Source organism: Sciurus vulgaris (assembly GCF_902686455.1).
Source record: "Sciurus vulgaris genome assembly, chromosome: 14".
Taxonomy (NCBI): domain Eukaryota; kingdom Metazoa; phylum Chordata; class Mammalia; order Rodentia; family Sciuridae; genus Sciurus; species Sciurus vulgaris.
In genome coordinates, this window is record NC_136475.1 from 62,653,771 (window position 1) to 62,669,794 (window position 16,024).

Below are 16,024 nucleotides of genomic sequence, written 5' to 3' on the forward strand. Positions count from 1 at the left end.
TTTGATGGTCATCAAAAGAAGAAAAAAGTAATTGAACTGAGGACTAAAAATGGTCATGTGTGTATAATTTTTTGGAACTTTTAAAAAATATTGGCTAGTATATATAGTTGTTTAACTTAAAAAGGCAAAGCAGCATTTTCTGTTTTATGGGAAAGACAATAGGCCATTTTCAGGAAAAGTTAAAACGATATTCACTCCTTAATCCCACTCTAAAATGCAATTGCAGTATTTATTTTTTGATTCATTCTTCATTTTTATATAAATTTTCATAAATGCATCCATAGTATATTTATTAGTCTCTGTTTTTTTCTTATAATAATCTTTGTTTGACTTCAAAGCATTGTTTTCCTGCTGTATACTTCTTGTCTTCACCAGAATAGGGAAGGCATTGATAAAGGGGCACATGAAGAAATTGACTTGGACAGTGCAAGGATTGCATTTTCCACTTTCAATACAGAGCGCTGTGCAATTAGGAACAGCATGGCAGAGCACCAAATACTTAATAGAAAGTATCTTGTCCAAAAAAATCTGTTACCCAGGCAGTTATTTACATACCACCTTGATTTTTTCTAATAATGTTATAGTGTTCCTTTCTTTCCTAGAAATAACTACATAATTTCAATCCTCTAAATGTTAGTGTTTCTATTTTGAGTGTCTTTACCCTTCTTCCTAAGTTCTCAGCAGAGTATTTTTAGCCTGTGCTATAGGTATTTCACTGTTAAAATAATTTTAAAACATTTCCCTAAATGTTTTCTTTCTTTGCAGAACTATAACCCAAACTGGGCATGGTGGTGCATGCCTATAATCCCAGTGACTCCGGAAGCTGAGTCAGGAGAATCGCAAGTTCAAAGCCAGTGTCAGCAACCTAGTTAGGTGCTCAGCTACTTAGTGAGGTCCTGTCACAAAATAAAAAATTAAAAGGCACTAGGAATGTGGCTCAGTAGTTAAGTGTCCCTGAGTTCAATCCCTGGTAAAAAAAAAGAAGAAAAAGGAAAGAAAAGAAAACAAAAGAAATGTAATTCAAGATTCCAATGTTTTTCTTTTTCTCTTTTGGGATGAGATCTTACTATGTTACCCAGACTGGTTTGAAACTTCTGGGCTCAAGCAATCCTTCCACTTCAGCCTCCCAAGTAGCTGGGTTTACAGGCATGTACCACTGTGCCTGGCTTCCAGTGTCTTCTTGTTAGTACTCTTGCTTTCTCACTTGTTATCTGTTTTAGAAAAAGCTGATTTTGGAACTTCTCCTAAATCTGATTATATTAATTCTCATTTTAACTCATTTTCCTTCATTGCTGGAATTTCAGTGTTAAGCTTTTTGGGGTTGGAAACAAGTTAAGTGTTTAGTAGAGCTGATTGTATTGCTGTTATTTTTTATCTTTAGTTATATGTTCAAAATTACATCTTTTTAAAAAATTACATAATACATACTCATTGATTAAATTAGAAAATGCTATTAACATAAGACTACACAACTTATCCACTGTTCCTTTTGTTTAACATGTGTTCTTTCATATGAGTATGCTTTAGAAGTCTCTTAGCAAAAATTAATTATATTATTCATATTATCCAGCAACCTACTTTTTTTTTTCCATTTCTTACCTTTCCATACCAATATGTAATTCCACAAATTTTTTATGCTTATATACTAGTTTCTCGTATGGATATATCAGTTATTTTTATTCATTGCCTATTATTTATTATCCAGGTGATTTTTAATCTTGTGCTACTGTAAAATGATTCAATAAGTATATTTGAGCTAGATTCTGTTCCTATTTATTGTTAAATAAATAATGTTGGATGAAGTGATGAACTACTTGGAGTTAAATTTTTTTTTTTTTTTCTTTCTCCTTTTGGTTCTGGGTATTGATCCCATGGGTGCCAAACTACATCCCAGTCCTTTTTATTTTTAATTTTGAGACAGGATCTTGCTAAGTTGTTTAGGGCCTTGCTAAGTTGCTGAGGCTGGCCTTGAACTTGATGAGGCTCCTGCCTCCGCCTTCCCGTTGTTGGGATTACAAGTGTGTACCACCATGCCGAGCTAAATAGGTTTAATCTTTAGGTCACGACATGTCCCAAAATATCATTTAGTTCTATGCATTGAATTTTTGTTTTTTTTCTAAATGAGAGAATGTTAGTTTTCAATAGTAAACTCTTCCTAGAAAGAAGACTCTATTTGTAACTGATTGTATTTAAGATGAACATTCAATTTAGAATGTTGAAACTTCACTGCAGAACTTTTGCTAAAATTCAGTTATTCTCTATATTGGTCTAGAAGATAATTTTTTAAAGTTATAGAATTAGAGAATATGGTGATAAAAAGAAATATTCAGAATGTAGGAAATTTGATGTATTAGAATATTGTTAACTGAGGCATATTATTGCTGATATATATTTTATCCCTAGGAAAATGAATGTCTATTTGAAAGTAGTACATTTTCTCAAGCTGAATTGAGAAGTAAAGCCTTAAATGGGAACTTGGACTACATTTTATCATTTTGTAAGTATGCAGTATTGAAGTAAATTTGACGGGTATCAATTTCAGTTGCTGTTGAGGGCATGCCGATAGCCCAGGCAGTGCAAGCAAGGAAGCTTTTATATTAAAATCAGACTAATAAATCATTTTGTGAGTTGAACTTGGTAATTTGGAAGTAGTTTTTAAAGTTGGAAGGAGCTTAGAAATGACCTTGGAGATGGTATTAGAGTGGAGGTTTAGACTGGGGAACCTTAAGACTCAGGTCCTGTTTTTAATTCTGTAGCTGATATATGACCTGGAGGAAGTCTCACCCTCTCTTTGCTTTACTTTCCTTAAATTGAGATGGTACTACCTATGTACCCTGTGGGGGCTGTTGTAAAAACCAGATGAGGCACTATTTCTGAAAGTGTTTTCTAAACTCATATCTATCATGACCTTTAAGTTATGTGAAGCTATCTCCTAGACTTTCTTAACAAAAACATTGCAGATGTTTATTGTATATTTAAAACTGCTGGGATGCTTTACTGCTCATCAGTTGTTGATTAAATTGCCTCAAATGATAGAAAAAGGCAGAGTGAGGTTAGATGATTTGCCTGAGGTAGTTCAGAAGCAAGATTTTCTGACTTTAACTTCATTGTTCCCCATACCATATTTTATTTTTGTTAATAAATAAAACCTATCTTGATGTCTTCATTTTTAAATATTTCCATGATGTTACTAGACAGATTTTCAGAAGTTGTGGAAAATGCATCATTTAAAACCAAATACAAACCTAGCAATTTCTAGCTCCCTTAAAAGAGAAAAGTTAAGCCCTGATTAACGTATATTCAAATTGTATAGGTGGAAGCTTTTTAAAAGCTTTATTAGGTACATATTACCTGTGTATTTGTCATTTAAAATAGTTCATTAACCACACACACACAAAAAAATTCATTAACAGTAGTTAATATTGTAAGGGAAAGGCAACATGTCCCGTTGTCATGTTTTCCAGAGCTACAATTATCTTCAAATAGTACAAACCTATTTCTTTATATCAGATTGTTAGAGGTATAGTTTTTTGAGTCAAAGGTTGGGTAATTGATTTTGTCTTCCACCTCTATATAATATATAGATTTTCTATGCTGACAGGATGAAAACAGAAGCATTAGTGGAGAAGTCTGGCTCAGAAGGTGCATACATGAGAGCTGCCTTTTCCTTTTATCATACCATCTTTTCCACTTTATTGTCAACCTCCTGATTTTTCAGACTTGTTTGTTGCTAAGGAAACTAGATGCTTCGAGTCAGCAGCCTTCCAGTTTGCCAAGATATTTCTGACCACCTTTTAAAGGCAAAGAACTTGACAATATTTTATGAAATACTATTTTGAATAGTATGAAAATACATTTCAAAAGGTTGTTTATTAAATTGGAAAAAGAAAAATACCAGTGACTGTAAGACTAAAGAATATCTGAGCTGACTTCTGTCAGTACCCTCCCTTCCTCTTGATTTATAGGTCTTTGAAGAATAGTCCTTTAATTTGTGTTAGGCTGCTCTAAGATATGTACTATTGGTTACTACATCACAAGGAATGTCAGATATAATGCAGGATAGGTGTATTTTCTTAACAATCAAGTTTGTGGGGGACTAGGATACATCTTCCCTTTTTTATCTATAAGAATGGCAAATTAATTTGATCAAGCAAAATGAAAGTTTACTGAGAGGCATGTGGTTGTATCCACTTTAAAATTTACTTGAGTGCCTAAATACAGGTCATTTTAAAGATGATTTTAGGTTTGCAGATGCTATGAAACCTTTGGAAACTTAGACTTTTTGTTCAAGGGATATAATAGTTGATCTAAAACAATTCTTGGGTGTAGGTTAATTTTTTTTATTTACATGTAAGTGAGCTGAAATAAATTTTGAAAATTACTGTTTCTTCCCATGAGTTTTTAAAAAAATTAAACCAGGTAATATTAAGATTCATGTAAACTGTATTTATTGCCTTCAGAATTTGCCTCTACTTTGAATTCCTCTCTCATTCCACTCATCTTGAATCATTCAGAAGTCACATTATATTTATAGTAAAATGATTAAATCAGTTCTTATAACATGATGATATAATTTCAGGGGAAAATAATTCAGGAGCACCTATAGTGATTTCTTTTGCTAGTTATGGCAAAGTTGTCTGAAGAATTAGTATAAGGACTAATTCTTACACTAAGCAAATCAGGCTTATGATGTCAGCATTGAGATATTCAGAGCCATCAACTATTCAATGCCAGAGGGAGTAGAATAGCAAATAAATGCTCAGAAAGGTGAATCAGTATAAATCATTTATATAACAGAGGTAAAGATCTATTTTATTATGACTCTAGGTTGTCAGTTTTGTGTGAATGCAGTCATTAATCATGGGAAAAAAATGGAATGAGAAATGTGAATGGTTCAAGAGAACTCAGCATTACTCTTAGAAAAGAACTTTACCTTCTGTCTTTTAAGGACAAAAGTCATTTCTGTCTCATTCCATAGTGCCATAGTGTCCAGTAACATTCAGCCTCAGATTTTATTTTTATTTTTTAAATTTCCCAACTGAGAGTAAAAGGTGTTGGTAAAATATGTTGTCAACAAAGTTGGGAGTAGCTATTGTCCCAGCAGCTCAGGAAACTAAGGCAGGTAGATGGCAAGTTCAAAGCCAACCTTGGCGACTTAACAAGACTCCATCTCAAAATAAAAAAAAATAAAATAAATAAAAGGAGCTGAGGATTTCAGTGGTAGAACATCCCTGGGTTCAATCCCCAGCATCACCTATATCCCTCGCCCCCAAGTCCCCACCCCAAAGTTGGTAACTCAGGGTTTTTTGTTTATTTTGCTTTTTGGTCTGAGATTTATTGATGATCATTTTCTTTTGCAGTGGAATCAAATACAGTGCCTTTCTCATTGAATTCTTTGAGAAGTAGCCTTATTCTAGGCTTTAGGAGGTAAGATGATCAACTTAAATGTTATATGTACTATTTCTCTTATCCTTTTGATCTATTGAATGAAGAAAGATATTCTTAGAATATACTAGTTATCTGAAACAACCTTATCTGTTCTGTTCTTCTAGGTAGTTGAATTAAGTTTAGGCAGTCTCTTAGATCATGTTTTCAAGAAATAAGAGCTTTGGTGAAACTCCTGTTTCCAGAAATGCTAGTTGGAAAGGGCACGCTGAAGTTATAGACAAATTTGCATGAATATTCAGTTTATTCTTGGAGTATTTAATTACAAGGTGACTTTTATTCAGTGTAGTCCATACTTCTCTGTGTATTCAAAGAATGTTAATGACTTTTACCTTCCATATTAGTTTGTTTTCAGTTATTACAATGAAATACCTGAAGCGGCTAACTTTTTAAGTTTATTTAGCTTATAGGTCTGGAGATTCAAAGGCATAATAATGCTGGATTCAGTTCAGCTCTTTGGTGAGGCTCCTCCTGAGGCTCATACCATGGAAGATTATATGATGGGAGTGAGTGTAAGAGGGAGGGCACTTAACAAGGGAGACAGAGCAATTCTGCTATTGGCCTCACTCATTTAACAACTTGTTCTGACAAGAAATCTGAAGGCCCATGAGAACTATAATCCCTTCAGAGGGCATGTGAGGACCCTCATTAACTTCACCTTTTAACATTGCCACACTATGGACCAAGCTTCCCATACATGAGTCCTTGGGGGCTAAAAACAAACCATATCCAAACTACAGCACCTTCTAGTCTTGTTGTTTAGAAAATAGTCAAACAAAGAAAAGTTGAAAGAACATTAAACTCGTCACGCACATGCTTTTTATCTAGATTCACAAATTACTAACCTTATGCCATATTTTCTGGCTTTCTCTCAAATATTTGTCTTTCTACACACACACGCACACACTTTTTCCTTTTTGCTGAACCTCTTGATGTTGTACAATGATAATGGAACTTTCAGCATACATCCCTTAAGAATAAGGCATTATGTATACAATAATATCAGTATCCTAAAATGTTAACTTTGCTTTATCATCATCTGATATACACAGTGTCCGTGATTAGATTTTTCCGATTTTAAAAATTGCTGTGTAGCTGTTTTATTTTTTGACTGAGGATTCAGTTACATTCATGCATTTTATTTGATTGCAGTTTCTTTTTGTTCTCTAAATCCAGAAAAATCCCTTGCTCCTTTTGTTTTTTTGTGACAGTAACCTATTTTTTGAAGAGTCCAGGCTAGCTAGCCTCTCTCACATTTTGTATTTGTTTTGATTTTTTTCCTTCTCATGATGAGACTCATATTAATTTTTAGCAAGAATGCATAGGTTATGGGTACTTCTCATTGTATCACCTCAGGGAATATAATATCAGGTGTCTAATATTGATGCAGTCATCTAAGTTGGATCATTTTGGTGTTGCAATTTTTTTTTTATCCCTGTATCAAAATAGCTGAGATAATTAACTCAAAAAGAGAAAGGTTTATTTTGGCTTTGGTTGTACAGCTTGCAGTCCATAATTAATTGGCCCCATGGCTTTGTGCATGTGGCAAAAGCAGCACATCATGATGGTAGTGTGTGGTGGAGCAAAACCACTGAGTACTCAACCTGTAGTCATACTCATTTCTGAGATTTATTATAGGATACAAAGCAAAATCAACAAAGGGAATAGACACATGAGGCGAAGACTAAAAGAAACCACATACAAACTTCCCAGAGTCCTCTCCCAGTGGAGTCATATAGGACATACTTAATTCCTCCAGTAATAAGTTTTTTTAACGTATATGATATGTCTATCAGGGAAGCTTACCTGAGCCCAAGAAACCAAGGTTTTTATTGGGTCAGTCACAATAGGTACCTCCACTTAGCACATACCAAAATTCTAGACTTCTGGAAGGAAAGCAGGCATTGAGCCTAAACAAGTCAGGCATAGTAGCCACTCTTACCACTTAGGGAATGGTGGGAACTCTCCTGGAATCTAAGTTCACATATGCCAGCCAAAGTCCCGTCCTACAAATAGATCTTTCTAAGGAGAGCAGTCTTGAGGTTATAATGGTAAGTAATTTCTGCACGGATGTTAGAGCTCAATGAGGACTTTTGCAGTAGAAATAACAAAGGGATGTATAAGAAACTTGAAGTTGAGTTTACAGGGCATGAAGACTTAGTGGATATTAGAGGTTGGTGGTAAGGAGAATATTAACCAACATGGAGAAAGAGGTGTAGATTATTTTTGGCTATATCAGTTTTGGAATAACCATATATTTTCCATATGATGCTACTTGGTAGAGATAAAAGTTGGATCTGGGTGTCATCAGTAAGGGGATGGTTGAAAGCATTGAGGGAACAGTGTGGAATAGTGATTCTTAAATCCTCTGAGTCATGGATTCTTTTGAGAATTTGTTGAAAGCCAAGACTCAGCTTATCCCAAAGAAGGTGCATACTATAAAATTATGACTATAATTTAACAGGGTTAAAGTACTCCCTTACCCATATAAAAACCTGAGTTGTAGAAACCAAAGTTAAAAAAAGAAAAGTATTCTTCCATGTTTGTTTCTGTAAACAGACTCTGTAGAAAATAGATTTTGTATTTTTTATAAAAACAAAAGTAGTATTACATTTTATATACTACTCTTCATTCTTCATTTAATACCTGCAGAAGATTTTGTAGTATACCTCAGTAAGGTACTGGTGTTTTTTAGTCGTTTCCCTATTGATGAACTCAGATTGTTTTCAATTTTTGCCATTACCAAAGAAACCAAGTGCTGCAGTAGAGACTATGTACACCCATCTGTTTGTGTATGTTTCTATACACATATTTTTCCCCCTTAATGACTAGAATTTTAAAAAGAAACTTTAACCAGATACAATGTGTATGACTATAATCCCAGCAACTTGGCAGACTGAAGCAGGAGGATTGCAAGTTTGAAACCAGCCTCAGCAACTTAGTGAGACCCTGTTCCAATTAAAAACTAAAAAGACCTGGGGATGTAACTCAGTGGTAAAATATTCTGGGATAAATCCCCGATGCCAAAAAAAAAAAAAAAAAAAGGAGAGAGAAAAATTGAGTTTCTATTTCAAAGGGTATGTATAGTCTTATTTTAATAGCTACTGCCATATTACTTTGCAAAAGAAGTTGTATTAGATTCTGTCAGCAGTTTCTCTGCCAAATATGAGATTACCCATTTCTCTGCATCCTAGTAGGTACTGAATATTACAGTGCTTTTGATTTTGACCTAACTGATGTATGAGAAATATTGTATAAGATACTGTGCATCTTCTTACCTATTAAGCAGTGTTGGAACATATGTTCATCTGCTTACTGGCCATTTGGATTTCCTCTTCCATCTAAGAAGTACTATATAAATCCTTTGTGTGTTTTCTACTAGGTTGTATGCTTTTTTATCAGTTTGTAAGATATTGTATATTAGGGATGTTTATCCTCTGTCATGGGTGAAATAAGTGATTTTGAAGTTTTTTGTTTGTTTGTTTTTAATCTTGTAGAGAGTTGAGTGGGAAAGTGAAGATAAAATCCCAAATTGCTGGAAGGGGCCAGTGAAAAAAGGAAATTTTAATTACAGAAGTTTTATGAAAGGAAATTGTAGTTATTGTTGTTGTAAACTACAGAGATGTAGGAGAGGCCTAAAGAAAGAGGGTGTTCAGTTCAGGATTTTGAAAAAAGCATCTTCAAGAAAAGAGTTTTAATAGCATTATAGTTGGAGGGAAGGAGCTGACTGGAAGCTGTGAGAATCTTGGTGTTCTAAAGTGATTGAATTATATACTCCATTACTGAATTTATCTTTTCTGTGAGATTATTTTTATTTGAATAGATATGTTGAAAATATTGGAAAATAGATTGCTTTATTTGTAAACCCAACCAGGCTAGGTGTTCTTGCTTCTATTCTCATTTAAATCCTCTTTGTTCATTTTCCTATTTATTAGCATCTAAAATGCTTACTTGATTCCTGGCAAATAGCCACATATTAATAAAAATTTTAAATATGTTTCACAACAGACCCACTTACTGCCCAGGAGCCTCCAGTGTTTGAGCATTTGCAAATCCCTCTTTGTTCTTGCCATAGTCTTAGTAAAAATAAGTTTAATTAATCCCTTCTAGAAATAAATATGTAGGCTCTAAAACTTTATTTTGTTAATCAGTTTTTCTTATGGTAAAATTTTAGGTTGCAGTAACTTGGCATTATTCATAAAAATATATACATAATTGGAAGCATTTATGACATGAGGTGATTTCTTTCTTTCCCTCCCAATCCAAGAACCACAAAAAATTCAACACATGATTGATGTAATTAGAATCCTTTATCTCAGAATTAATGTAGCCAAGCCATTCTTTGATTTGATGTCAAATCAAATGTTATATATTTAAAAAATCCCTTCATCAGTGCATTCAGTACAGTCATTGTTATAGTCACCTATCGAGTTTGTCTGGATACCATTGTACTCTAGCAACTTTAGAATTGGCTGAGTGAGTGACTAGGAAAAAACTGAGTACAGATTGGCAGTGAATCCCAGGTCAACTGCATCATTGCTGATAGGGTCCATGTTGCCTAAGTTACCTGTAACTTCTGGACTCTTGAGCACATAGGAGATTCACCAAATGTTACTCCTTGCCAAAAATAAGTTAATCAAAAGTCTAAGAAGTTATAGAACATTATAATTAGGTAGCTTAGTCACGTTAGTTAAGAGTAAGGGAAATTTGAATATACATTTCATTGTTGGAATGCAACGATTTGAGTAGTTATCTGCCTTTTAATAAAACACGGCAAGTAGTTCAATGCAAAGTGGACAGTAGTATCTAACATATGTATGGTCTGCAACTTGTTTTGCTTCAGGTTTATTTTTTAGGCTATCCCATAATATTTATGAAAACATTGTTTTCTTTATATCTTTTGGGAGTAGTGTTTAAGTGGAAAGCTGTTACTTCTGTGTATTGATGAGCTCAGGAAATGGTTTTTAAAGCTCAGTCAAGTGTGATACCTTTCTGGAGTCTTCCATTTTAGAAATTATCTTAGCATATATCGGCAAAGTTGTCAGTCAAAAATGATTTAAATTTTGATACTGCTTAGTTAGAGTGAGATTATTCAAGAATACTAGGGAATGTTTACTTTTAAACCTTTTTTTTTTCCTAGTAAGGCTATATATAAGGGTATTTTTTTTTGGGGGGGGGGCACTGGGGATCGAACCCAGGGCCTTATGCTTACAAGGCAAGCACTCTACTGACTGAGCTATCTCCCCAGCCCCTATAAGGGTATTTTAAAGGGCATTTAGATCTAACTGATAAGTTAGTGAATTCTCATGTCAAATGCTGGAACTTGAAATTTAAAAATAAACGTGACTTTCTTTTCCTTCCTAACAATATCTCTAGTTGAACAAAGTTCAGATGAAAAGTATGCACTGTATATATTATGGAAAACACTACCACCTTAAGTATTGTGTCTCTTCTAAGAGGCAAATTGACTCTGAAGCTAGTTTAAAACTCAGCTGGGAAGACAACATATCTAAAAGAGACTGTTTTAGAATTAACCTGGAGGTATAAGTCTTTCGTGCATAGAAAAAGAGTTGTGTGATAGAAATTTTCTGACCCAATGGCAACAGCGTGAGCTTGGTAAGTGGGGGACAGTACCAAGTGCTGCTGCCTTCCATATGTTGAATGAAAATCAGGTTTCTGATTCTAAAACTTGTAGGATCAGATTTTAGCTCCACTAAAGTCCTCAAGTTTATTGCCAGATATTTTTTGTATTCACTATATTTTTATTTCATCTAATTAGTTATCTATGACAGTAGAATGCATTTTGACATATCATACATAAATTGAGTACAACAGTTGTACATGATATAGAATCACATTAGTTGTTTAATCATATATGCACACAGAATACTGTCGGATTTTAAGGTCCTCTTTTCAATCACTGAGGCTCCCAAAGATGATATCCTGATCTCACCAGAATTGAGAGATGGAATTCTATGTTTGCTTTGTTTATAGCTTAGTCATTGTAGAGAGTTAAGCAAAAGAAATAACAAAGGGTTCCAAAGTCATTCTTTTTTTTGTGTGTGTGAGTACTGTGAATTGAACCCTGCACACTATACCACCAAGCTCTCTTCCTAGCCCTTTTTATTTTTTGAGACAGGGTCTCACTACATTCCTGAGGCTGGCCCAGAACTTGTGATCCTCCTGTCTTAGCTTCCTGAGTTGCTAAGATTACAGATGTGTGCTATGGGACCCAGCCAGAATCACTGATTATTGACATTTGTATTATACTGTTATTCCTCTCAGTCAACAGAAAGTCTAGAGCTGTTTTTTCTTCCTTCTCTTACTTCATAAGCCAAACTCCTTGCTAGATAGTCACTGGCATACAGTGTTTATTTCCTAACATCGTATTCTTGATACAATTTGTTCTACATTGAACACAATACCTTTATCTTATTTATTTTTATGTGGTGCTGAGGACCGAACCTGGTGCCTCACATGTGCTAGGTGTCTACCACTGAGCCACAACCCAGCCCCTTGTTTTACATTGGAAAGGAGAAAATTTTTGCTCTGCTTTAAATTTAATATGAAATAAAATGTATTTTTTTAAAGACAAGGTTTAATAGAAAATTGAAATCAAATATGTATGAATTTGTATGAATTGTCAGAGCTAATGCAGAAATGTTATACAAAAAGAAGGACATTTGGGGGAAATATTAGGAGGAATGGGAGCATGCACACAAGGCAAATTGAAGAGAGCATGTGTTAGGTTAAAGCTGGTCACCCTCCTAAGCTGTTAGATAGAAATTGTTTTAGGACAGGAATCTTGATTTTATTTGTGTTCTCTATGCCTTATGGTAAGTTAACATTTCAGTGTCTCTGTTTTCTTTTTCTTTTCTTTTTTTCTTTTCAGTGGTGCTGGGAGTTGAACCCAGGACCTCATGCTTGCTAGGCAAGTGCTCTATCACCAAGCTAAACCCATAGCCCTAGTCTCTGTTTTCTGTATGTACAGTGGAAAGCAAAATATCTTAAGTGTGTATGATGTTTCGTCAATGCTGTGAAGAGTATGTTTTTGTTACTAGTTCCTATCTGTGTCTCTAAAGTAGTTTTAGAAAGTTGTTAAAAGGTTATTTGCAAAGCCAAACCCAAAAAAACAAAGGGCAAATGTTTTCTCTGATAGGTGGATGCTAATTCAGAATAAGGAAGCAGGGTGCGAGGGAAGAATAGTTACTCTAGATTAGGTAGAGGGGAGTGAAGGGAAGGGAAGGGGATTGGGGGTAGGAAGGATAGTAGAGTGAAACAGACATTATTATGTACATATATGACTGCCTGACTGATGTGATCTTACAGTATGTACAATCAGAAAAATGAGAAATTATATTCCATTTATATATGATTTATCAAAATGCATAAACATATTCTACTGTCATGTATAACTAATTAGGACAAATAAATTTTGTTTTAAAAGGTTATTTGCAAATATTCTTATTTATGAACTTTTGGGGGGTGTTAGCATTGTCATGTGAAAGTCAGAAAGTACTATCAGATTTCCCCACGTTTTAGACTCCAGAGTTCATAGTAGGGCTAGAATGTTGATGTTTCTTCATGGTTTTCTTTCACATCCCATTATTCCACTAGAAAAGACTCACTGAAAAGCTGAAATTGGCTCAGAACAAAAATGCTGTTAACATTTTACTTCAGACTTTTCTTCAGACATGAAGAAAGGGGTAAATTAAATTAGGTGTACAGAAAATAATATCTTTTCTCACCTCCTGCTTCTTCATAAACTTCTTAAGGTTGTGGGCAGAGGGGAAAGCAAAATCTAATTTGTTAATATCAAAGAACAAATGCCAAGGTTCATAGTCAAATTACCTGAGTTCAGGACATCTCTACTGTTCTATTAGTTGTAAGAACTTGGAAAGCTTACTTTTTTTACTTTTTTATTGTGAACTGTGTTGTACATTTGGAGGAGTAGGTAAAACTTAAATGTACCTTAGAAAAAGAAAGCAAATGCCTGTTACCCACCACTGAAATTAGGAAATAGAATGTCAGTGGTACCTGAAAAGCCTCCGTGTGCCACTCCTCGATCCCATGAAGCCTTCCCTGGTAATACCTGCTGCTCTGACTTGGGTGGAATCATTTCCTTGCTTTTCAGCATAATTTTGCCACGATTATATGTCCCTAAATAACGTATGATCAATTGTGAGAGACCAAAAAGTAAACAGAAACCTGGCAATATGGAAAAAGTAACACTGCTATTATTAGAGTACATCTTCCAGAATGTAATTTGAACAGAACCTCTGGATTAGGGTCTGGCTTCAGTATTTCTAAAAGTTTACAAAAGCTCCTCAGGGAAGACAGTAGGGAAGATCATCGGTGAGTCCTGAGAAGCACGGGGTTCCTTGTGTCTGGGAAGTATGTGGCCATCCTAGACTTCTGGCAGAAATATCTGTTCCTCAAGTGTGTGCTACATCTAAGCTCACTGTAGCCTTTTTTGGACTTTTAGTAGCAGGTAGAATAGAACAGTAGATCTTTAGCTGGTCTACACAACAGAGCAAGAAGGGGAAAGGAAATATTTCAGCAGTACATTGTCAAAACAATTGAAAAAGAAGTGTGGTTATCTTAGGTTAAAAGGAAGATGCAGTGACAGATACCCAGGTGGCAGTGACCCACAGTCTATTTTTAGTTATCCTTTGACCTGGGTGCTCCCTTCACTTTGATCCAGGAGACTGATTCTCTTTGTTCTTTTAGTGCAGGTTGAATCTTTGCTTTCTGGATCTTAGACTTTTTTGAGATCTGTAATGTCTGAATTGTAGCCTCAGACATGGTTGATAATTTGCCTTTAGTATTTTGAAGGCATTGATCCACTGTCTTCTTTCTTTACAGTGTTCTTGAAAGGCTTAAGTCATTCTGATTCCTAACCCTTTATATGAGACTTATTTTTGTAGAATTTCCTCTGGAAGTTTGTAGAATCTTCCCTTTAGTACTACTATTTTGACATTTGACAATTAAGCAATTTATGTCTGTTTTTATTTTTATCTCTGGAAATTTGAGGACTTTTCACTTTGTAATTAATATACTAGAAATTTCTAGAGGCACCTCTGGAATTCTCTAGAATCTTCCGGAATCTAGGAAGACCTTTTTCTCTACCATTCATATTCTGATATTTCACTATAGAGTGACCTTATGTATTTTGTGCTTATTTGTTTGTTGTGCTGGATACCCCGAGGGTCCTTTTAATCCAGACATTTGTATTCTCCAGTTCTGAGTTGTTTTTATTTATTTGCTTTTTAAAATCTTCTCTCTTTCTGGAACTCTTGGACTGGTACTTTTTCTCGCCTTTTTTCCTTTCTCCTTTTTGTATTGGTTTTGATTTTGGTTTGGTGTAGTTGGGCTTTGTTTGGTTTGGTTTTTGTTTCAACTTTCTGTGATATTTCTTTTACATCTTCCATTGAGCTTTTCATTTTTGCTCTCAAATTTTTTATTTCTGAAATCTCTTGAAGTCTCTAAATGGTCTTTTCCTAAAATAACATCTTACTATTTCATAGATAACAAGTTTTTATCTCTCACAGGATATTAGGAATAGTTTTTTGGATGCCTTTTCTCACCATGCTTATTTTCTGTGTCCTCCAAGTTCTTATTTGTATTTTTTTTTTCTTTTTTCCCCCAAATGTCTGAGTATATTTGAATAGGAAATGTAAAAAGTGATCGGAAGCTCTGAGTGTGTTGGTGGGGCTTGTCGACTTTGAGTGTCACTCTAGGATTAGCTGAGTGACTGTTGAGATTGTTAGCGTTAGTATCATCTTTCCTTTTAGGATTGGGCATTGTAATGAAATGTCTTCAGGATGCTGTATGAGGAAGAGTCAAGGATTAGCTTTTAGTGCATATTGTTTCTTAATTTTCAATTTTCTGGGGACTTTATTTTATGCTCTGAAGAAGAATCCTTAGATTTCTGCTGTGGTCAGAGAGGAGTAGTATCCCAATGTGGATTAGAGGGAGTTGACCTAGGGATCTGCTTGTTTTGGTTCTTTCCCTTTGCCTTAGGAATACAGAATCTGGCCCTTTTGAAGATTCTGTTGTATAAATTGGTTTGGACCCAGATCTCCTTACTGATGTCTTGGGAATTGACATTCTCTTTACTGCTAAATTGTTTACTACTTTTAATGTGTAATATTTATTTCCAGTTATCTGTACCTCCCATTTATTTTATGTGTCATGGAAAGAAAAAAAAAAAAAAAAACCTCTTTTTTATCTAAGTAGGGTATAGGGTAGGAGAAATTTAGATCCAAATTGTCAGTCTGGCATCCCCAGTTAATTCAGAAAACCCCTGGATATATTTTAAAACTAAGTACTTTGTACCTCAGTTTCTTAATCTTTATAGTGATTCTGGTAATTGTCCTTAAAGCAGAGATATTGTGAGCAGTAAATAAATTTAAAAATTAAAGTACTTAGAAGAATTCTCAAAGAGGTGGTATATGCTAAGAAAATATTACCTTTTAGAAGAGTGGGCCATGGACTACCAGTGCTGGATAATAGGTAAATCAAGGACAAATAGAGTTAAGTAGCAGTATGCACTAAATGCTAATCACTGGCACTCTGC

The 16,024-nt window shown here is 34.6% G+C and overlaps 1 protein-coding gene across 1 annotated transcript in view; it reads left to right on the top strand.

The window, feature by feature from the left end:
• LRPPRC (leucine rich pentatricopeptide repeat containing) overlaps window positions 1–16,024 on the top strand; it is a 104,195-nt gene that overhangs the window by 26,843 nt on the left and 61,328 nt on the right. The window contains exons 13-14 of the mRNA XM_079109758.1: window positions 2,404–2,497; window positions 5,361–5,427. Coding sequence (XP_078965884.1) covers window positions 2,404–2,497; window positions 5,361–5,427 — 161 coding nt within the window. The remainder of the gene's footprint in view (window positions 1–2,403; window positions 2,498–5,360; window positions 5,428–16,024) is intronic.